The 24,058-nt window shown below is 36.2% G+C and overlaps 2 protein-coding genes across 4 annotated transcripts in view; one reads left to right on the forward strand and one right to left on the reverse strand.

Annotated features, from left to right (window-relative positions):
• The window catches only part of CGGBP1 (CGG triplet repeat binding protein 1), a 96,236-nt gene that overhangs the window by 21,640 nt on the left and 50,538 nt on the right, over nucleotides 1-24,058 (reverse strand). The window lies entirely within an intron of this gene.
• The window catches only part of LOC105501644 (zinc finger protein Rlf), a 78,454-nt gene that overhangs the window by 14,354 nt on the left and 40,042 nt on the right, over nucleotides 1-24,058 (forward strand). The window contains exon 2 of the mRNA XM_011927658.1: nucleotides 13,087-13,232. Coding sequence (XP_011783048.1) covers nucleotides 13,087-13,232 — 146 coding nt within the window. The remainder of the gene's footprint in view (nucleotides 1-13,086; nucleotides 13,233-24,058) is intronic.

The following is a 24,058-nucleotide window of genomic DNA, read 5'->3' on the forward strand; positions in this document are numbered from 1 at the left end:
ATTAGTGCCATTATTTTAATTCCTATGCGAGTTCACAGAGAGACCATTTCTGATAGAGATAATTTTGAAAATTTAATGGATGAAACAGCATTTGACTTGACTCTTAAAAAAGTTGTTAGTATTAAAATGTACGCATGAAGAAAGGAAATAGTATGGGGTAGGTGGACATTTTAAGTAGAGGAGATAATCTGTCATGGCATATTTATGAATGGCAGTAGTTAACTGATTAGAACTGTGGTTCTTAATGTGTGGATCTCCAGACCAGCAGTATGAGCATCACCTCCAGACTATTAGCAGTACAAATTATTGGCTCCACCCAGACCTACAGAATCTGGAACTGTGGGACTAGGGTTCAGCAATGTGACTGTCACATTTTCCCGATGATTCTGATGCATGCTAAAGTTTGAGAGCCACTGGACTAGAACACAGACTCAAAATAAAGTATTGGTAGATAATAAATTGGAAAAATGGATTGAGGCTTGGCTTAGGGGTTGGGGTTTGAATTCTGTGGGATAATATAGCATTTAAGGGCAAAGTCATGCCATTATTAATCTTAAAATATTGTTTTAAGATACCACAGGAGGTAAAGAATGAAAGTCTACATAAAAAAAGTAAGCTATCAAAGTATCCCAGAAAAGAAATTGAGGGCCTGGCTGAATAATGGCAATGAAAATGGAGTGGCTGGAACAGTTTCAAGGAATATTATGCACAATAAAGTACTTAGCATTTTGCTAAAAGTGGAGACAAGGCACCTAAGAATTCTATGAAATTATATTGGGTTTCTAATCTAAATATCTGAGAGTATAGTGATGGTATTAATAAATGGTGGGAGAAACAATTAAGATATCTAAACGAACAGCATAGTTTTGGTTCTATTGGGTTTGAAGAGTTAGTGCATTCTTTTTAAAAAAGGAAGAATAAAAATTGTTCATCAGTCGCTACAATGTACATTTTTATTAATCTTGAGTATATTTATCCCTATTTAAGAACAGAGCAGTGGATTTTCTAGTAACTTATGGTAAAGTTTACCAAAATGTAAAACTCATAATTTATTTTCTCCTTTTAGTAATATCCCAGTACTTAGAGTATAAGGCTTTTTAAGAGAGGCAGTTTCTGTGTTTGAGAAAGCTAATTAACCTATGATAGTTTTTTAGTTTAAAATTTCCAGTTTTAATTTGAGGACATAAGTAGCTTTGGTACAGGGGACCAAATGTCCACAAAAATAAGAATCTACCAGGTTTGATCATTTGTCTCCTATTTTTGAGTTCACAAAGAAAAATTAAAGTCTAGAGTCTAAAGATGTTAAGATCCCAAATTCTTCCCTTTCTAGAGTATTACTTAATCAGAGCCAGTGGGTCTCTCATGTGTCCCTGTGATGCAGAGATGGGTATTTTTCAGGAGCTGCAACTTGGTTTGTCTTCCTCTGATTGGGAGTGGTTTCTTTTAGCCTTCTAAAGGAGAATTCTTTAACTTCCAGTCTCTTTTGTGTCTTACTTTTTTCTTTTTTTGTTGTTTGAGACTGGGTCTTATTTTTTCTCCCAGGCTGGAGTGCAGTGGCTGATCTCGGCTCACTGCAACCTCTGCCTCCCAGGTTGAAGCGATTCTCCTGCCTCAGCCTCCCAAGTAGCTGGGATTACAGGCACCCACTGCCACGCCCGGCTACTTTTTATATTTTTAGTAGAGGCAGGGTTTCACCATGTTGGCCAGGCTGGCCTTGAACTCACCTCAAATGATCTCCCAGCCTCGGCCTTCCGAAGTGCTGGGATTACAAGTGTGACCACTGCGCCCGGCCTGTGTCTTACTTTCTTAAGGGTCTTGAAGATCAGTAGGGCAAACATTTATTACTGCACCCAACCCAATACACATTAAATTTAGAAATATACTAATATTTCTGTCAACTATACTATGTACTAAATTCAGGGAACTACTTTTGCCAGTAAAAATTAGTGATACCTGAAGGATGATGGATGTACAGAAAACAGGATACCAAGTGAATGTTGTTTTCAACCTCACCAGGCTCACCAGTGTGCCAGTTAGTTGTGCCAACTGCCAGTGGCCATAACTTGTGCTTACATTTTACTAGGAAAACTCATCAAGTGGTTAATTGTGCCACTGTTTACCATATTTTGTGGGGGGTGCTCTTACCCTATTTCCTCCTTCCTGAAAGTAGTATCCGAATTTCTGTCTTATTGCAAAGTTTACAAATTGCCATGGATGGTAGCCCTAGGTACTTCATCTTAATTGATGTTTCCTACTTTAGATTTCCATCATATTAAAAGCTTTTAATTTCTATTTCTTCTGTGTTTTCCCAGTACTCCTTATGCTGAAATAAGTATGGAGTGGCATACTTATTGGCACCACTTCTACTGCCTGTTACAAAGAGCATATCACTTACTTGTAGTTTGTAAAGCTTCAAGCATAATCATTGCCTTGCAGTCTCCACAACCTGTGTTCTGCTCTTGCATCTGTATTTCTCTAGCCCCAAACGTGTGCCAAGACATTTTTAGTCCTGTGCTACCTAGACTGTTGCCATGCCCCCTGAAAGTTTTAGGCCTATCATAAAAACACTCTTTTTGTGCCCCCATAATTGTATTATTTGGATAATAACCTTTGAACGGGTACCTAAAGTGGAAATGCTTTTGTCGTTTCTGAAGTCTGTGCTTTTAGGAGCCCAGTAAAAACAATATATCTTCTGCTGCTTCTCTTTTAGAACTTTTCTTTGCTCTGCTTTTAATTATTCTAGGCCTTGCATAATATGTTCTACTTTATTGGTAGAATAAACATTCCTTTTTGTTACATTTCTTTCAGCAATAGTAGGATATGTCATTTCAGATAAGCAGCTGGTTTTTGTGTTTGTTTACATTTGAGCCTGTTCCTAAATTTGCCTCGCCTATCTTCCTTTTCTTTTCTCTTGGTTTTTTTGTTCCTTCAGTTATCTCTTGTAGTGTCTTCCATATGGTTAGAGAAGGAAAGTCAAGGAGTTCCAAGTTCATCAAAAAGCATTCAATATCAAGCAAATTTTGCTCACTCTCGTCTCTGACTTAAGAAAAAAAATCTTACCAGCACAACATTGAACCCAAGACTGACCTCTTAACTTTGTTTCTTTTCAGCATAGCTTTTCCCATTCACTCCCCTGAGCCCTAACTTTGACTTTCTGGAGCACTTTTCTCTATGGCATAGTGCCATACCATATGTTGTCATTTGTAGTAACTAGTAACGTGAAATGTACCTGAAATGCTTCAGATATTTTAAGGTAATCTTCCTGCTTTTTATCAAATCTGTACAGATTTTATATTACTTGTATAGTAGTCTCAGTCTTCAAGGTGTGGTTTTTCAGTTGCTTTTATTATAGACTTTCTATCTGTCTTTGAAAAAGCAAGCTTTTGCCATATTGCCATAGTTGGATCTCCAGTCTGGTTCACTCTTGACATTTCCATCTCATCGTTACCTTCTGTCCCGCAGTTAGGTACTTTTGTAACCAGTCACCCTTCCTTTATTTTGAGTAACATCTATATTCTTTTTTTTCCCTCTGATTTCATCTTTAAGTACAGTTACTTCTGATATGTATCTCCTTTTCTTTTTTGATACCTGTCTAGTCTAGCCTCTAAGAGTAAACTCTTATTCCCAAGGAAGTCCCTCTTCTATCTTAATCAGTATGCCCTCCTTTTATTTTTCTTTAATTCTTCCACTGTTAATTGTGAGTGCATCATCTGTTTTTTTTTTTTTTTAAACAAATTTAGTTCTTGAAACTGAGCAAACCTCATCCTAGAGTTGGTGTTTGTTCATCCCTTATTTTAATCTGATCTTCATGTACTTCTTGTGCATATATTTTGGGGTTCCCTTGTCCATGCACCAATTTTAATATTTATGAAGGAAGCGTTTAATATACTACTCTTAGGTCTGATTTTGGAATCAAATGAAAAATTGGCAGGGGTCAAAATTCATCAAAAGCCTTTAAAATGACCTACTATTTATAAGAGGAAATTTGGATCTTTAGGCAGATACCTAAGCTGCCACGTGGAGGACTCTAACCTGCCTCAAACGTGGTGGAAGTAGACAACTCAGGAGGGATATGAGAACCAGACCAATACATTAACCTTGGCCAGGAGCTGATAGACTCTTACTAGTATTGTTGATTTTACTTCCATGGAGTAAAAGAATTTTAGGGAAGGTGGAAAATCATTCTTTCACTAGTATTTTTTGAGATGGAGTAAGTTCTTATTTTATAAACAGGAATGTAGAGAAAAAGAGAAAAAGTTTGCCCCAAACTTACCATGTCCAGAATTTAGGAAGAGGATAAAAATACAAGAATCAGAATAGAGGAGGAGGATTCTGAATGAATTTTTGTTGTTTAACCTTCTCTACTCATCTCTCTTTCACGCACCAATATAGGCAGTCTGTTTTCCATTTCTTTGCCGTGGCTTATAAAATGTTGGTTGCTACAAAAAAGAGAAAAAGTTACAGACTTAAATTTGTGTGGGGAATCATTGTTCTTCATTTAATTTATGAAATATATCTATGAAAAACTTGCATTTGTGGGAATGTCAGAAAAATTATACTGCTTCTGAGATAGGGATACCTTTTCAAAATAACACATAGGAAAGATAAATGAAACATGCTGTAATACTATTTTTATGTAAACTAACAGAATGCAATTTAACAGAATATTTTAAAAAACTGAAGAAGTCACAACTGATTTTAAATATTAATGTCAAATGTCTTGGTTCAAAGAGTTATTTACTGTGTGTTTAATGGAAATCATTTCTGAAAACCAAGGTTTTTTTTTTTAGTGTAGAAGTAATTCTGTATACTCTGTGTTGTAGCTTCACCGTATTTCATGAGTCACCAAAGCCCCTTGTTTTGTATATATGTTGAATTTTAGGTGACTATTGTGAATGTAAATAAAACTACATCATAGGCTGAATTCCTTTGTATAATTTCTTTGTATTTGATATAATACATGCTTAATATGCTAATTCTGGAATCCCTATATTAGCAAGTATAATACTTATTACATTTGAAACTTTTGTATCTGACTGATTTCTTTGTTAAACTAGTTAGTAGGGTTTTGACACATATTCTTTCCTCTTGGATGGAATTAATTCCTATAACATTATTTAATTTCATTCCTTCTTGTGCATGTTCATTATCTTCTATTAAATCAGCCAGTGTGAATGAAGGGGGTAGACCTTCTGCTTTGCATAGAAAAATAAAACTACTTCATTTTATTTTTGAAATATCTAACAAGGTGAATGACTTTCAAATTAGTAACTAACTGTGGTTAAAAGTATTAAAGCCCAAAACAGGTAGGGAAAGCTGATAGGGTATTTTAAATAAGTTTAAATCTCATCCCAGGATACTGGGGAGGGGTGGGACAGGAAACACTTTATTTAAGATTTGAAGATACAAATAACTGAAGACATACTGTTAGTCTAGATATGGGGAAATATTCTGTTTTTCAAAAAGGTAGGTTATGGGAACAGATGACCACTAAAAGTAATATAATGTTGAGCAAAATTATTGATGGTTAGAAAGGGAGCTCTTCATTTCTAGCCATCACTATGGGTTCATTAAATCAGGTCATTCCAAATTTTTTTTTCTACTTTAAAAAAATGGATTACTGGTAATGGCTGTGAGAGAGATGACAGACTCAGCATATATGGATTTCAGCATGGTTTTGTATACAAAACTTCTCATAGTATTCTTATAGATAGATAGGGAGATGGGGGATGGATTGGTATTAGTAACTGACTTAACACTCTTGCCTAAAGAATACTGATTAATGGTTCTAAGGATAGCTAAGGAACTGAACTTGGTACTATTATAAATATCTCTGTGTGAATTTTTTTTGTATACAACTTTGATGATAAAAAACTAACTTTTCAGATTTATAGGTGCCACAAACTAGGAGGAAAAGGTAGTATTGAAGGTTTGGGCTGAAACTAAGAATGGGAAAAGTGAGAGGATTAACGTACAGTTATACCGTAAAAAATCAACTATAAAAAGTTATGGGATCTATATGAAAAAGTATTTTTGCTGAGTCAACCTAAAGTAACTTCAAGCTAAATTAATATTATCATAGAGTCAAAAACAGGGAGATGATAGTCCAACTAATTCTGACTAGAGTTGACGGAAGTCTTATGTTACATTTTGGGAGCTTTGTTTAAGAGGAACATGCACATTTTGGAGCACAGACAGATATGCTAATGAGAACTGAAAATTTTGTAGACTATGGAGAAATAGTTAAAATGATGAAAGGATAGCAGATATTTAATCTAAGTAGAGACTATAATAAAGATGTATCTGAGAGCTGCCTTATAATATTTGATGGGATAGTGCATGTTTTATTTACATAATTTTAAAACTTCAAACTAGAACTGATAGATGGATGTCACATCTATCTGTTTTTGCTTCATAATGAATAATTTTCTAATAAAGATGTCTGTAAAGTTAAGTAAATTGTCATTTGAGATGTTGCATTCCCCATGAGTAACAGTATTCATGTTGGTTAACTCTCTGGGAGTGATACTGTAATGGGTATTTTTGCTCTGGTTGGTAGGTTGGACTAGATAATCTTCAAGATTCCTTTTAACAGTATGATTGTATGGAATATTAATATTTTAGAGAGATGCTTACTCCATTTTCCATTTTGAAAAGGTTCTGTCTTATTACATTTACAGAACCTATCAAATACATTAATGTTGTATAAATACCAGCTTTTAAGGAGTAGTGAGTTGAACAGTATGCTTTACTAAGCCCCCAAAAGTACCAGGTTTTAGTTGCTTGCTACTGTAGATTATGTTCTTTGCAGATTTCCAACAACTTTTGACTTGGAATGTATTTCTAAACCATTTTGGTGGTTTGTTTTTTTTTTTAAACATGACTTTTAGATTTCCATTACATGATTATCCTGATAGAAAAGGTCAAATTGACAAGTGACTCTCTTTTTTCCAAACAATTTATCTTTTTCACTCTCCAGGGAGAATTGTAAAAACAGTGAGTCTTCAGGTATCTGTTCAGGCATGTAGCGTTTTATTTATATTGCCGTACGTAGGATATGCTTCGTTTGTCAGATGAGTATCTAACTAAGTAGCTGAAACTCAGCAGTCGTTTTCAGATTTTATTTAGGAGTGATCTGTTTGCTTGCTAAAAGTGAGTAAAATTTGTTGTAATTAATCATACTTGGAAACAAATAATGAACCAGTTGTTAATGATGTAATGAAATTGTCACTAAAGCAAGCTTGATTTTGTCATTTTCTTTTCTTAAAACAAGGTGCACTAGTAATGGTGCACTTTATATCTGTACCATTTTTATATCTGATAGCTCTTCTTTGTTACATGCCAGAAATTATCCTATATTTTAATATATGTCTTAAATTTTCAGTAGGCCTGTGGTTAAAGTGATATTAAATTCATTTTATAGGTAATTTAGAATAGAAGTTTAATGACTTTGCTAAGGTTACCAGCTAATAAGTGACAGAGCTGGAATTCAAACCTAGGTCTGTCTGCTTCCAAAGCCTTCCATTCTGCTGCCAATTTACCTGCTTTATTTTTCCATCTGACTCTTAAAATAATACCTACAGGCAAGGGCAAATCTTGAGGTGCAAATAGGCAATAAAGTAGAAAAAGTAAATGTAGAAATCTGCTTATGTTATCAAATAACATCCAGAAAATCTATAACAACATTGAAATTTGAGGGAAAAGGTTGAACAGATAGATTTGTTTTTAAAATTTTTAAAACTGAACTAATTTTAGACTTACAGAATACAGTATAGCTATCAAGAACAGGAAAGTAACATTGGTACAATAGTCACAAAATTGTAGACCTTTTCAAATTTTTCCACTAATGTTCTTTTCCGATTGCAGGATGTTATCCATGATCTCACGTTGTATTTAGTTGTTTCTCCTTAGTCCCTTCCAAACAGTTCCTCAGTCTTTCCTTGCCTTTGCTTGCCATTTTTGAAGAACACTGATCAGTTATTAATATTTTTTAGAATATCCCTCAGTTTGGGTTTGTCTGATGTTTTCTCGTGACTGGAATCAGTCTATGCATTTTTGGCAGAAGTACCACAAAAATGGCATTGTGTCTTTCTCAATGTATTGTTATGAAGAGATTCATGATAATAGTGTACTTTATTATATAGTTCACAGGTGATATTTACCTTGATGGCTTTAAGTTTATGTTTGTGGGGATTTTCCACTCTAATGTTACTGTCTATGTATCTGTTGATAAATGTCTTGGGGGAGATACTTTGAGACTGCAAATCCTGCTTCTCCTCAAACTTTCACTCACTATTAACATCAATGCATGGATGTTGTCTGCAACATTTGTCATTGTGGTGTCTGCCTAGTGGTGCTTCTCTGTCTTTTTCCTTCTTTCACTGTAAGAAACAGCTGTTTCATTGCTAACATTTATTATTTGTATCAGTATGGACTTACATATATTTAATTTATTGTATGGATTAAAGTCCAATGCTATCATTATTTTGTTGTTCAAGTTGTGCCAGCTTTAGCCTTTTGGAGCTCCTTCAGGTTGACTCCCATATTCTCATATCCTGTTGTTTTTCACAGCATTTCTCTACTTTCTGGCAACACAAGATGTTCCAGGCTCATCTTGTGTTTTCCCTATCCCAGCTCTGGAATCAACTGCTTTGTTCATTTTATGAACCAAGATTTGGGCACTAAGTGTGTTACTGTTACTGTAGAGTCATTGCTTCTAGGATCTCTCAATGGATAGCTAGGAAATATTTTTATATATACAACTACATTACATATGAATAACATAAGCATACTCAAGGGGGTAAGACTAATCTAATGTGTTTTAAAACATTTTAGGTATTTAGAAAATTAGCAAACTTATCAGTGCACAGATTGTATTAGTCTGTGTTCAACACATTCATACAGGTGTGTATCACAGCCATTCTTTGACGCTCCTAAAATGGAGGGTCATTGTGACATGTCTTCTGGTTTGTTAACTTTTTTTTTTTTTGAGACAGAGTCTCACTTTGTCGCCAGGTTGGAGTGCGGTGGCACGATCTCGGCTCACTGCAACGTCTGCCTCCCAGTTCAAGTGATTCTCCTGCCTTAGCCTCCTAAGTAGCTAGGACTACAGGCGCGTGCCACCACGCCTAGCTCATTTTTGTATTTTCAGTAGAGACAGGGTTTCACCATGTTGGCTAGGAGGGTCTCGATCTCTTGACCTTGTGATCCGCCCACCTCGGCCTCCCAAAGTGTTGGGATTACAGGCGTGAGCCACTGTGCCTGGCCTGTTACAGTTTTTAAAAGTGACTGGATTCGCTGTAAACAAATGATGAACTTAATATTAGTGAATAGCTTGATTGACACCTATGAACTGTGAGCTGTTTGAGGTAGGGAAAGTTGATGACAATGGGAGTCTTCAGGGAGGAGAGAATAACAGGGATGTGAATAGCCAACTAATACAAATAAAGACATGTTTGATACTGTGTTAATGATCTAGTCTGTTAATATGGGTTTAGATACGAAGATCATTGTTTGCTCAGTGACAAACTAATGTTTGGTAGTTTTCTTTGTTATATTACAAAAAAGGAGAGGTCAATTAAGAAACAGATACCGATATTTTACTTGATCACTTTATATGTTTAAATAGTTGTGTATTACTTAGGCTGCCATAAGAGAATGCTGGGTGGCTTAAACAACATACATTTATTTTCTCACAGTTCTGGAGACTGGAATTCCCAGATCAGGATGCCAGCATGGTCATGTTCTAGTGAGGGCTCTTTTCATGGCTTGCAGATGACCTTTTCTTGCTGTGTGCTCACACGGCCATTCTTTGGTGAATGTGCATAGAGAAAGAGAGAGGTCTTTCTGCCTCCTCCTTTTCTTCCCTCCCCCTCCTCACTCCTCCTCATGCCTCTCACTCTTCCTCACTCCTCCTCCCTCTTCCTCATTCCTCCTCCCTCTTCTTCTTCACTCTTCCTCCTCCTCACCACCAATTCTACTGGAATAGGATTTCACCTTTATGACCTCATTTAAACTTAATTACTTCCTCAAAGCCCTATCTTCAAATACAGTGCCATTGAGGGTTAGGGCTTCAACATATGAATTTTAGGAGGAAAAAAATCAGTCCTTAACAATTTAGGTGATACATTTTAGGGTTCCTAAATGATTTAATGTAATTTTAACTTAATAGTTTTATATTAAGTTTACATTTTGACAGTTTTGACTGACAAGTCTTCTCTCATTCCCACATTAATCTACCTTGGTCAATTAAGATACGACATTTTATAGTATATACTATATCCCATTTAGAGCAGAGTATATGCTCTTGAAAGTGCTGCCAGATTATTAGAATAGTCTAACATCTTTCTTTGGCATCAGCTCTGTCCTCTTCAACTCCCTTTATATCATAGCATGCATCTGGCCTTGGCTACTGCTTCTGTCAGCAGTATTCCTATAATTTCTGTAAATATTCACTAATGTTTGTTATGCTCTTCAAAATGAGAAAAGGGCTTCCACAATCCATAAAGATTGCTGGCCTTAATCCTCTGCTTCTTAGACGATTTTCTTTAAAAGTTTAGAACTGTAGTAAGAGTGGGTTTTTAAGATCTTGGAAAACAGTATTCTTGTATGTTTTCAGCAGCTTCAGCGTTATCCTGGCCACCATTATGTTAATGGCAACCTACTAGAATACCAAAAAAGAAAGAAAGTGAAAGATGTGCTTACTGCCTTGTGGCCTGGTAGAACACACAGATTAGCTGAGTGCTTATGATTAGCACTCACAGCACAGGAAAAAAATTTCATTTTAATAGGGCACTGTAATGTACTTATTTTATATATATAGAGAGAAAATATTTCAAAGAGAAATAGTGTTATAATGAATTACAGTGCCTGACACGACATTAAACAATGTAAGATGGTATCTAAATTTCAGTTGATTTTGTTTATGTCCCTTTCAGGGTATTGTAGCAAACCTAATGGAAGTGTTGTCCACAAGGACTTGTATTGTGTTAGGTCTGGGCTCAGCTAGACCAGGCAGTGCATTGGTAGCTGAATCTGAATGAATGAAGGAAGCTATAATGAGAACAGGACCTGAGAAAGTAGAAAGCTTCTCTTCTAAGGAGATAAACCCAACCCATAAATAGGGAGCAGGTAAGGTTGCAAGTAGACATGGACTGTGAACAAGAAAAATATGAGGCTGTCGGGTACCTATTTTTTATGTGGCACCAGAGTAGGGGTTTGGTAACCAGGGAAAGGCAATAAAGCTGGTCAGAGACTTCAGGGAAGAGAAAATTTAGAGCCAGGTTACCAATGTTTTTTCTAACATTCCTCCTTTTTTCATCTGTACTGATGACAGCATAGTTAGTAGTGGTTTTTACTTTCCAGCTAGTGAAAACTGCAAGATCCAGACGAGATACAAGTTCAGAAACAATCTCCTTTAGCTTTCTTTTTTATCTGTATGTGTTCCCAGAAATATTGGAAAGATGTATGAGTACCTGGTATTGCTATTGGGAATTGTCAAGAACTGTGAAGAGTGAGCTTTTATTCAAGTTTGTCTGCCACAGTTTTACAGGTTCTGGCAGAAGACACGAAACTCTTGAGTCAGAGATAATGGACTTTATTAATCATGGCACAGCAAGCAGCATGAGTTTCATGTTCATGATGGTGCCCCTTGCTACCTCAAGTCTCATACAGTTGACATGGTAGCCCAAGTGGATGCTACACTTAGTAGGTTTTCATCACAGTTGAGGAACCTCAAGTTTAAGGAACCCTAATCTTTTACAATGGTCTGCAAGCATATCTGCCTGAGCTTTGCCCTAGAGGGAGACAATGTCTTTATTATACTGGATATAAAGTGGTTCTCTGCTCTGGAGGGAGACATCATCTCTGTTTTTCAAGGCTGCTTGCTATAAATATCTTCAAAAAGATAAAGTCAGCTAGGGCTTTTTGAAAAATTGTAGAAATGTGAGAGACCCATGGAAAATTGTCTCCCAGTAGGAAGTGATTAGTGTGAAAAGTCTTTTCGGCTCTGTTCTTGCCTTTTGTATTCTAGTTTTCTTAGCTTGAATATCAGGAGTCAGCAAACTTTTTTCTGTAAAAGGACAGACATTAAATATTTAAGGCTTTGTAAGCCATATTCCTTCTGTCACAACTACTGAACTCAGTTGTTGTAGCAGGACAGCAGCCATAAACAAACATAAATGGATAAACCTGGTTGTGTTCCAATAAAACCTTATTTATAGATATTGAAATTTGAATTTCATGTAATTTTCACATATCACAAAGTGATTTGTTTTTCCAGCCACTTAAAAATGTAAAATCACTTTTACCTCGTGGATGTACAAAAACAGGTGGCAGGCCAAATCTCGCCTGCAGACAGTAGTTTTAGATGATGAATTTTGTTAATATAATATATTGTTTTAATATAGCATTCTTGCAACATAGCAATTGATGTTTCTAAAATGTTTCTCATAAATTACCCCAATTGGGCTTCAGAGAGCATTGTCATCTCCATTTTATAGTGAGGAAACTAATGCACTGAGAAGTAAGATGACCTGTTGACCTAAGCAGATTAATAAAACTAGTTAAGTGACAGAGCCGAGACTGACTGTATTCTCGACTCTTCCCCATAATATAGTACAGGTTAAATATTCATAATCAGAGTATCATGTCATATCTTTTGTTGCCAGAATATTCCTTTATTGCCAGAATGCTTAGAGCCTTATAATAATGATAATGCATGATCATTTCTAATTTTCTTTATTACTATATTCTACTCGCTAGCTATTTTAATATTGAATATTATTTTCACTAAAGCTGGACATGGGAGATAAAGGGCATTAGTTAACAAAATTTGGTAAAAAAAAAAAATGGCAGTTGAATAGTAGACATTCATACACTATATTTTACATCTTTTCAAAGATAATAATTGATTTTCTTTTCAGATATATGTCATGAAAATAAACAGTATAGAAGATCCCTCCCTCCAGTCACCTGTCTTCCTGCTGAACTAATATTTTAATTTATCCAGTAACTTTTATGCAAATTTTTAAACTCGAGATGTTGAGAAGATTTTCTATAGTAATATCTGGATTGCTTCCCTGTCAGGTGGTTGAAGATTATGCTGGAAGATGGCAGGTCCCTTTGCCACAGCTTCAGGTTCTTCAGACTGCACTTTGTTGTTTTACAACAGCCAGTGCATCATTCCCAGATGAATGTGAGCACGTACAATATGTTTTGAGTAGCCTTGCTGTGTAAGTACTTTTTACTTCTTATAAATGCATTATTTTTCTTGATGTGTTTGAGAATTTGTTTTTGATAATTTCTTCTGAAGAAGAAACCTTTCCTAAATTATTCCCGCAAAAAGTAATGTTTATTTTTTCACTTAAGTATTCAGGTTTAATTTTGAACATGTAACCGTAATTTTACTTTAAGTTTTAATAGTTAAATGGAATTTTGATACACAGATTCCTCTGGTTGCTACAAGCACTTTACTTTTCTTTTTAATTCTCCATATTGCCTTGGGAAGCTCTAATGGTTAAGTCCCAGAATACGGCAGTTTAGGCTATGATAGTTAGCAGAGAGAGCTTACATCAGGCCAGAAGGAGGTTAGGAAAATCCTGTTTGTTTGTTTTGTTGTTGTTGTTGTTGTTGTTGTTGTTGTTTTTTCTTTTTGAGACGGAGTCTCGCTCTGTCACCCAGGCTGGAGTGCAGTGGCGCGATCTCGGCTCACTGCAAGTTCCGCCTCCCAGGTTCATGCCATTCTCCTGCCTCAGCCTCCTGAGTAGCTGGGACTACAGGCGCCCACGACCTCGCCCGGCTTTTTTGTAGAGACGGGGTTTCACCGTGTTAACCAGGATGGTCTCGATCTCCTGACCTCGTGATCCACTCGCCTCGGCCTCCCAGAGTGCTGGGATTACAGGCATGAACCACTGTGCCCGGACCATTGTTTTGTTTTTTTGAGACAGAGTCTCTCTGTCACCCAGGCCAGAGTGCAGTGGTGTGATCTTGGTTCACTGCAACCTCTGCCTCCCAGGTTCAAGTGATTCTTATGCCTCAGCCCCAGAGTACTTGGGACTACAGGTGTGCACCACTACGCCCAGATAATTTTTGTATTTTTAGTGGAGATGGGGTTTCACCATGTTGGCCAGGCTGGTCTTGAACTCCTCAGAGGTGATCTGCCCACCTCCGCCTTCCAAAGTGCTGGGATTATAGGCGTGAGCCACCACTCCCGGCTGAAAATCCTGGTTTTTAAAAAATGCTTATAGAGAACTTCAAATTAAAGATTAAAAACTGAACATTTGTGATTATCCCTCCTCTGCCCTCCTAAGAACCCACTAAAACGATAGTAAAGAAGTAAAAGAGAGAAGAGAATGAAAATAAATAAAGATTATCAGTGAATGAATGAGTTCTACAGTTTTCTGGGGGACAGAAAGCAGATAGAGGAATGGTCATTGAAACACAGCAGAACAAGTCACAGTTTCATCCGTTATTTATTTATACCTCAAATTGTACTCACACCACAACAGTGGTTTATAAAATCACTCATCATTACAAATTGCAATAGAAAGTGTCAGAGTATGTCTCATAGGATAAGTAGTATTATGTGAAACATTTATTTTGAGGAGGATGCAGATAAAGAAATTAATTACAATTTTTTTTATTTAGTTCAATCACCAGGCCTTATGGTCAGGTTGGGGTGGGGAAACAGCATTAGAGGTTGAGTATCCCTAATGTGATAATCCAAAATCTGACATCTGAAATTCTCCAAAATTCACAACTCTTTGAGTGCTGACATGATACTCAAAGGAAATGCTCATTGGAACATTACAGATTTCAGATTTCTGGATTAGGGATGCTCAATCAGTAAGTATAAATACAAATACTATGAAATCCAAAACCTGAAACACTTCTAATTCTGAACATTTCAGATAAGGGATACTCAGCCTATACTACTTTTTAATTTCCTCTATATAAATTAACCCTAGAGCAATGACCTTTGCGTTCTAGCATTTACAGATTCCTCATTGAGGCTGCTAATTCCTTAATTACTCTAAAGAAAAATTCATCAGCCAAGAAACTCCAGACTCATGCTCATAGGGCTCCCAATTATTTACATATGGCCTGATTTTTACATATTAATATCTAAGAATCATCAGATATTCAAAAATGCCTTCAATATGAAAAAATGCAATGAAAAAGTGAAAAATAATTTTGAAAGAAACAGTGTTAATGTTGAAAATAAAAATGAAATATAGAATCTATAATTAGCATTTCTAGAGAGAATTGAGAAGTTATGTACAACATTAAAATCATCAATATCATGCTGTGTGAAAGGAATAATGAGATATGAAAAATGAATTTGAAATTAAGAAAATATGATGGTTAAAATTTAAAGTTCTGTAGGAAGGTTGGAATATGTAAAGCTGAAGAAGAAATCCAGAATATAAAACAAAACCAAAGAGAAATTTAAATACGTGCATGTACATTGTGCCTCTTTAAAAATTGATTTGTATATATTTAAAATTGTAGGACGGAAGGAGAGTTTAGAATGTATTATTTAGATTTGTAAGAGTGAGGCAGTTTAAAAAAAAACCTTGATGGATGGATGGATGGATGGATGGATGGAGTCTGGCTTTGTTGCCCAGGCTAGAGTGCAGTGGCATGATCTTGGCTCACTGCAGCCTCCTCCTCCTGGGTTTAAGCAATTCTCCTGCGTCAGCCTCCTGAGTAACTGGGATTACAGGCATCCGTCACCATGCCTGGTTAATTTTTTGTATTTTTAGTAGAGATGGAATTTCACCATGTTGGCCAGGCTGGTCTCGAACTCCTGACCTCAGATGATCTGCCCACCTCAGGCTCCCAAAGTTCTGGGATTACAGGCATGAGCTACCACACCTGACCTAAAAAAAAAAAAAACAAAAAAAAACTGTATTAAAAAATTATATTTATTTTGTGATGCTGGAAGGAATATGTGAATGTATTTATATTTGAACTTTTTGATTATACCTGACAAATCTTACTCAAGTTTAAGTATTAAAAAAAAAAAAAAAAAAAGGCCAGCCGTGGTGGCTCATGCCTGTAATCCCAGCACTTTGGGAGGCCGAGGCAGGTGGGTCAGGAGGTCAAGAGATTGAGACCCAGGATCCTGGCCAACATGGTGAAACCCTGTCTCTACTAAAAATACAAAAAATTAGCTGGTCATGGTGGCAAGCGCCTGTAATCCCAGCTACTTGGGAGGCTGAGGCAGGAGAATCACTTGAACCCAGGTGGCGGAGGTTGCAGTGAGCCAAGATCACGCCATTGCACTCCAGCCTACATATACAGTGTTTATATTTCTACATTAGTGTATAGTCATGTCATAGGCCTTTACATTCATTCACCATTCACTCACTGACTCACCCACAGCGACATCATTCTTGCAAGCTCCATTCCTGGTAAGTGGCCTATACACATAAACAGCTTTTATATTTTACACTGGGGTGTCCAATCTTTTGGCTTTCCTGGCCACACTGGAAGAGTAAGGATTGTCTTGGCCCATATATAAACTAAGTAACACTGATGACAGCTTGTAAGCTAAGAAAAAAAAAATTGCAAAAAGATTATGTAACGTTTTAAGAAAGTTTACGAATTTGTGTTGGGCCTCACTGAAAGCCACCTGGGCTGCACGCAGGCTGCGGGTTGGACAAGCTTGTTTTATACTGTATTTTTACTTAGTTTTCTGTGTTTAGATACACAAATACTATTGTTACAGTTGCCTATGGTATTCAGTACAGTAACATGCTATACAGGTTTGTAGCCCGGGTGTGTAGTAGACTATACCATTTAGGTTTGTGGAAATACATTCAGTGATGTTCACACAAGGACAAAATCACCTAATGATGCATTTCTCAGAACATATCCCCAGCCGTACTATGTTGGCTGCCCCATCAGAACCATAGAAGTGTTGGAGAGATAAATGATTTCCTTAAAGAATTGGTTATGTAGACAAAAATAATAAACAAAAAATTAATAACACTACAAAGAAAATGTTTACATTATTTTGCAGATTACCAAAAGTGTTTCAGTTATTCTCTACTGATTTTTGAGGAAAATAAGTATTAAAAGAAATTATTCGTAAGCAAGAAGTATTACTGTTTCACACATTTTTTCCCTCTTTCATCTATATAATCTTTGTTAATTTTAGCGTTGTTATGTGAAAATTCTTACAAAACTTTCAGAGTTCTTTGGTTATATGTCATTTATTGACTTCTCTTGCATTGCCTGCTAGCTGGTATGATTTGGCTGTGTCCCCACCCAAATCTCATTTTGAGTTGTAGCTTCCATAAACCCCATGTGTCATGGAAGGGACCCAATGGGAGGTAATTGAATCATGGGGTCAGGTTTTTCCTGTGCTGTTCTCATGATAGTGAATAAGTCTCATGAGATCTGATGGATTTATAAAGGGCAGTTCCCCTGCACACGCTCTCTTGCCTGCCGACATGTAAGACATGCCTTTGTTCCTCCTTCGCCTTCTGCTGTGATTGAGGCCTCCTCAGCCATGTAGAACTGTGAGTCCCATTAAACCCCTCTTTTTCTTCATAAATGATCCAGTCTCGGGTATTTCTTCATAGCAATAAGAAAATGGATGAATACACTAGCTTTTCGACTACTGCCCATGTAAAAAATAATGTGTTAAGCAGAAGCAAATCTTATCTAAGATGTTCAATATAAGTCAAAAGAAATACATTATGTTGATGACTTACTAAATAGTAAGATTTCTTAGAAGGAAAACTTTTTGCATTATTTGTATTCACTTTACAGAGAAGTTAATTATATTTTCCATAGCAGAAGAAAAATGGGGAAATAGCAACATGTTAGTTCTACTAAAGGAGTAGTCAATCTACAACAGTATGTTATTTTATTTAAATATTTAATCAAAAAATTTTTCTAACAATTACTGCATAATTATTCATTTATTCTGTAAAGCTCTGCTTGCTTCTAGGGATAAAAGAGAATATAAGATAGATAAATTCTCGTTCTCAAAGATGTTACAGAGCTAAGAGATATATCAAACAAACAGTTACACTTTTATATAATTGTAGTTAGGAGGGAATTACAGGGTGCAATGAGAGGGCATAACAGGGACTTGACCTGTCTTGGAGGTCAGTGAAAATGTGCTGGGTGAGCTAACTTGCTGTACTCTGAAGGAATGACAGGAATAACTTAGATGAAGGAGCAGAGGAGCCTCTTAGGGATGGCAAACCGAATGTTTAAGGCACCTGGATATTAACAGATTTCAATATATTTATTATCTGTTTTTACAGTTCTTTTGATTTATATCATGAATTTAAGTTTTTTATTTGCTTGACATATGAAAAATGAGGAGACTGTCTTTTATATATGTATAACATTTACAAATAAAATATGTTATATGGAAAAATTGTAAGTTACTATATTCTCTGGCAGTATTGTCTGGTATATATGTCCACCTTAGTAAAAGCCTTAATCTATTTTGTAATTATACTTATGTATTGATCTGCCTTCTATCAGCTGGGAGACTTGAAAAAGTAGAGTTTTGCTAGTGTTGTCTACAGGGAAGGAAAGTGGATTCTGCTTTTATTTATACCTGAGTGTTATTTCCAATGTTACAGAAATAAAAAGTCATGTGGTGAATTGTCTTAAATCAGCTAATTATAATTCTGTCTACCTTTACCTGGGTCGACTGTCCTTCTAAGCTGTATTTTCTAAAGAAACAGAGATTTTGCTTTGTGCATATGGACCTCAAATTCATTCTTTGCAGATAAGAAAACTGAAACCTGAGAAGTTGGGGGACTTTTGCAAATTGAGTTAATTAAGTTGTTACTGGTTTTTTTCCTCTTGCCTTGTTTTAGATTGGTTAAATACTGGTTCCTAAGTTAAGTTTCACAGGTGGAACAAAGTCAAACACTCTGAAACTAAGTGGACTTTCAGGCAGAAAACATAAACTGTATAAGTTTTACATAAAAGAAAAGCACATTTTAATGCTGCCTTCACAACCTCCTTTTACCCAACAGGAAGGAAGTGTTCATAGATTTCAGCATTCCAGGCAGAGGTGAGTTATAGGACACCAGGTATTTGCCTGACGGCCACTAGGTCCACAAGAATCACTGGAGGAACTAGTTCAGCTAGTAGTATTTGGTGTGTGCACTGGCAAAGAGTAAAAGGTGTATTGGCAAGTTGTCTAAGAGAGAAGACCAAATGGTCTTGTCTTCATGGAGCTAAGTGGGTATAATCAGTCTCTTATTTTGAGTGGCTAGATCATCTTGGACTAGACTACACATGTAATGTTAGATCACTGATATTTTCTGATTATGTTGCTAAATTGTACTGTATTTCAAACACAGCATTTATGCCTAGCCTAACTTCGGTCTTTACTCTATGATCAAGTTTTACTTGATTGCATTTATAATTTAAGTCTAGGCTTTCAACTAATTTAGGAAATGGCTTGGAAATACAGGAAGAAAGGCTAATTATAAAGGTACATTTGTTTTTTGCGGGGTCTGGGTCCCACAAAAGGTGTTTGTCTTGTAGGGTTCAATAAGTATTGCCCATCTCCACAGCACATAGCACTCTTACTACTTCCTGACTCGTTACATTGATGAACACTTATTCAGCACCTTAACCAATTTTGTATCTACTGTCTTTACTAATCATTTGTGACATGTGAACTTGGTCATTTTAAAGAAAAATCTAGGCCATCCAGCCTTCTATCTCTTTGTCTTCTCTCTCTGAGGAAGAGATGATTTTATATATATATATATATATTTGAGGCAGTTGGTGGTCTTTTTTTTTTTTTTTTTTTTTAAATTATACTTTAAGTTCTAGGGTACATGTGCATAGCATGCAGGTTTGTTACATATGTATACTTGTGCCATGTTGGTGTGCTGCACCCATCAACTCGTCAGCACCCAACAATTCATCATTTATATCAGGTATAACTCCCCAATGCAATCCCTCCCCCCTCCCCCCTCCCCATGATAGGCCCCAGTGTGTGATGTTCCCCTTCCCGAGTCCAAGTGATCTCATTGTTCAGTTCCCACCTATGAGTGAGAACATGTGGTGTTTGGTTTTCTCTTCTTGTGATAGTTTGCTAAGAATGATGGTTTCCAGCTGCATCCATGTCCCCACAAAGGACGCAAACTCATCCTTTTTTATGGCTGCATAGTATTCCATGGTGTATATGTGCCACATTTTCTTAATCCAGTCTGTCACAGATGGACATTTGGGTTGATTCCAAGTCTTTGCTATTGTGAATAGTGCCGCAATAAACATACGTGTGCATGTGTCTTTGTAGTAGAATAATTTATAATCCTTTGGGTATATACCCAGTAGTGGGATGGCTGGGTCATATGGTACATCTAGTTCTAGATCCTTGAGGAATCGCCATACTGTTTTCCATAATGGTTGAACTAGTTTACAATCCCACCAACAGTGTAAAAGTGTTCCTATTTCTCCACATCCTCTCCAGCACCTGTTGTTTCCTGACTTTTTAATGAAGGCCATTCTAACTGGTGTGAGATGGTATCTCATTGTGGTTTTGATTTGCATTTCTCTGATGGCGAGTGATGCTGAGCATTTTTTCATGTGTCTATTGGCTGCATGAATGTCTTCCTTTGAGAAATGTCTGTTCATATCCTTTCCCCACTTTTTGATGGGGTTGTTTCAGTTGGTGGTCTTAATTCTTTTCTCTTACTAAACTTCATGAGATAGTTTTGTTCTTCCCTATTACACTAGAATATTTTGTTTATAGGATTTGTTGTAGCTAAAGTCAATATTAAAAAACTCTTAGTGCATTTGTTTATATTGGCCATCGTTAGAAACTTAGTATTGCATTTGGACTTAGTGGTGACGAGCATCTTTTCACCTGTAATTTTGGTCTTCATTGCTCCCTTTATTGATTTTGGAGTAAAGCGGTTGGTACTGTAGTTGTTTTATGGGCAAAGAGATAGATTACTAACTGGTATATTTGTGTTGGCAGGGATAGAAAGTGATCAGGGCAAAAGAAATACCCTGTTCCCACCCATCCCACCCACACTACTATATATATCAGAATCTAGAGGACTGTACATGTGTCGTTTTGGAAAATGGTATTTATTGTTTTTCTATTCTGAAGGAAGGAAAGCTTGATAGTTCTCTTGGTCAGTGTGGATATACAAAAATTAAAGCAAAAAGCAGTTGACTACAACCTACTATTAGGAAGATCTTTATTCTTTAAAAGTTATTCTTTAAAGGATGTATATAGTCATTATGAATGGTGTAAGTACATTTGAATTTTTTTATTTTGAATGGCTTAACCTTGTGCTAAGTCAGATCATTTAAAAACTATATATCTGAACTTTTTTTTTAACTTCTTTCCCACTAATATTTTTGGTTTATAGAACTACAATATTATACTGGCAGCTTTTACTGTGGAATTAAGAAAAAAGAAAAAAAATTACATGAAATGCTTCTGTAATTATAAAATTGACAAAATTTTGCTCACTGCTTCTTACAAAGAAAACTTATGAGAAACTATCCCAGGATTAAGGCACTGGAAGAATTTCTTCCAAGTTTGCTATATAAGAAGCAATGAACAGAATTATAGAATTCAAAATATTTAAGCAAATCATATATTTTTAGTAATTTATTGGTTGAAACTTATTAGCTATAATTTTCTTAAGCTATGGTACCTTGAAAAGGTTTTCCCTTTTAATTTTGGAATTGAGATTAAGAAACAATTTGCTCCTTGTTTTGTAGGGAATGATTTTCAATGAATTCACTTTTGTTTCCTTTTTTATTTTTTCCCCCTATAAATAGGACTATCAATTATGTTAAAGAGAACCAATACCAACTTTTCTCCTGTGGAGCACAGTGATAAGCACATTTTTTCAACGATGTGTTTAGGATAGAAAGGGGTGGGGAGAAGGGAAGAGACAGGAATGTGAATGTATTATGTACTAAGAGAAGTGACAGGGATCACCCCCTCCTTTAGCCCTTTGCTGTTTTTTCCTCTTTGTTTTCTGCATCCTCAAGGTATGCATGCAACATCAGTCTCTCTTCATAAAATGCTGTCATAGTTTTGTAGACATTTCACATTAGCTTCTTTTGCAAGAACCAGGTCTGCTTCATCTGTCTTTCCATTTCATTAAAAACATAAATCGCCACAGGAATCTGTTGCCCCAATGATCTTTTCTGGTTCTAGTCTTATCTCAAAGCCCCGAGTGATATCATTGCTCTGTTCTCTTTTTTGGAGTTGGTACTGTCAGCACAGTTTGAGAAATTGGATTTCCTTTTACTTTCTGACTTCTCCCCAGGTTTGTTATTTTAACCCTCCTTCATCATCTTAAACTTTTTTGTAAACTAAGAAATGAGCTAAAGGCAATCCAAGTTTTTCTCAGATTCCCAAGTATTGTGCTCCTCAGAAAAGCCTTTCCACATCAGTAGATACTCCACTTGCCCCTTAACCACATGCCTGTCTAGTACCTTCTCCACAGTGTACTCTTCATTCTCTGACGAACTGTCAGCTGTGTGCTTGGTTTTCTTTCCCATGTTGCACTGTTCCACCTGAAGGACTAAGGCCACTGCATCCCAGATACCCCCAGTTTGTTCTTTCCCTCTGGGCTATCAGTAGCGGCCTCCCCTCCCAGGTCTAGGCCTTGGCAGACTGACCTTCATTTTCTTTTTGATTAAGATATATTTCAGTCAAGATTCAGTTAGGTAAATGTAAACCATGCTAGATAATTCAGTAGAAGGAGCTTACTCACAGAATCACTTTTAAAGGTGTTAGATGATGATCTGAGAGAATAGACAGGATATGGTGAACCTGGACAATGGCAATTGTGGCAAGTTGCTGTTAGCTCTAGAAATGGAGGGACAAAGGAAAAAGAAAGTATTACTAGAGCCCACAGACAGGAGATGGTTGATGAGAGGAAGCAGCACTGATTTGTATGAGAGGGTGCCTCTGAAGAGATATAACTACTGCTATAGAGGATCCTAAAGCAGAGCGGTTAGGGGAGAAAGACCCTCGTTTCTCCTTCCTCTTGACTTCTGATTTCTACCACTGACTTCCTTTAGCCAAACCTAACCAGAACCCAAAGACCTTTGTTTTGAAAGAGATTTCCACTGATTACTGAATTTTACATTGGCAATGTTTTTTTTCTTCCCATACTTCAAGTCCATCCAGTGTCTTCTGGCAACATTTTCTTCTGATGAAAAATCTGCTTTTTATCTGGTTCCCTGAATATAATGTACACTTTTAGGGGCTTGCTTTTAAGATTTCTTTATCACTTTTCATTTTAATTTTTGAGTAGGTAATACATGTTCATGGTTCAAAATGCAAAAAGTATAGAGTGTACAATGAGATACCCTTGCCATTTACATCTACCTGTCCCCTAGTTTCCTAGTTTCCGTTTCTGTAGCCATCCAGTGTACTTATTTTCATGAATTTTCCTTTCAGATGTATAATGCATATATAAGAAAAAAAAACCCATATTCTCAATTTAGACAAATGTTAGTATACCATACACACAGTTTTGTATCTCCGTTTTTCACTTAGTTATCTTTCCTCATCAGCATAGAAAGAACACTGGTCATCACATTGGCTGTAGAGTATTTCACTCTTATGTGTATATCGAAATGTAATTAACCAGCCCCTTACTAATAGATACTTAGTTTTTGTTTCAATCTTTTGCTGTTACCAACAACCGTTTAATGAATTACCATGTATGAGTGGAATATGTACAAGGGTATTTGTATATCCTAGATGTATCCGAGGAGTAGAGTTAATTGCTTGATGAAATAGTATAATTTATCAGTTATCATACATTTATACAAAGAATATAATTTGTCATTTTGGTAGATACTGCCAAATTTCCTCTGTAAAGGTTGAACCGATTTACGTTTTTGCCAGCAATGTAAGAGAGTAACAATTTTCTCATACCTTTGTTAACAGTGTTTTTTCTTTTTTTTTAAATAATGGGAGACTTTAACACCCCACTGTCAATATTAGACAGATCAATGAGACAGAAGGTTAATAAGGATATCCAGGACTTGAACTCAGCTCTGCACCAAGCAGACCTAA

The sequence above is a fragment of the Colobus angolensis genome, unplaced genomic scaffold (assembly GCF_000951035.1).
Source record: "Colobus angolensis palliatus isolate OR3802 unplaced genomic scaffold, Cang.pa_1.0 Scaffold73, whole genome shotgun sequence".
Lineage (NCBI taxonomy): Eukaryota > Metazoa > Chordata > Mammalia > Primates > Cercopithecidae > Colobus > Colobus angolensis.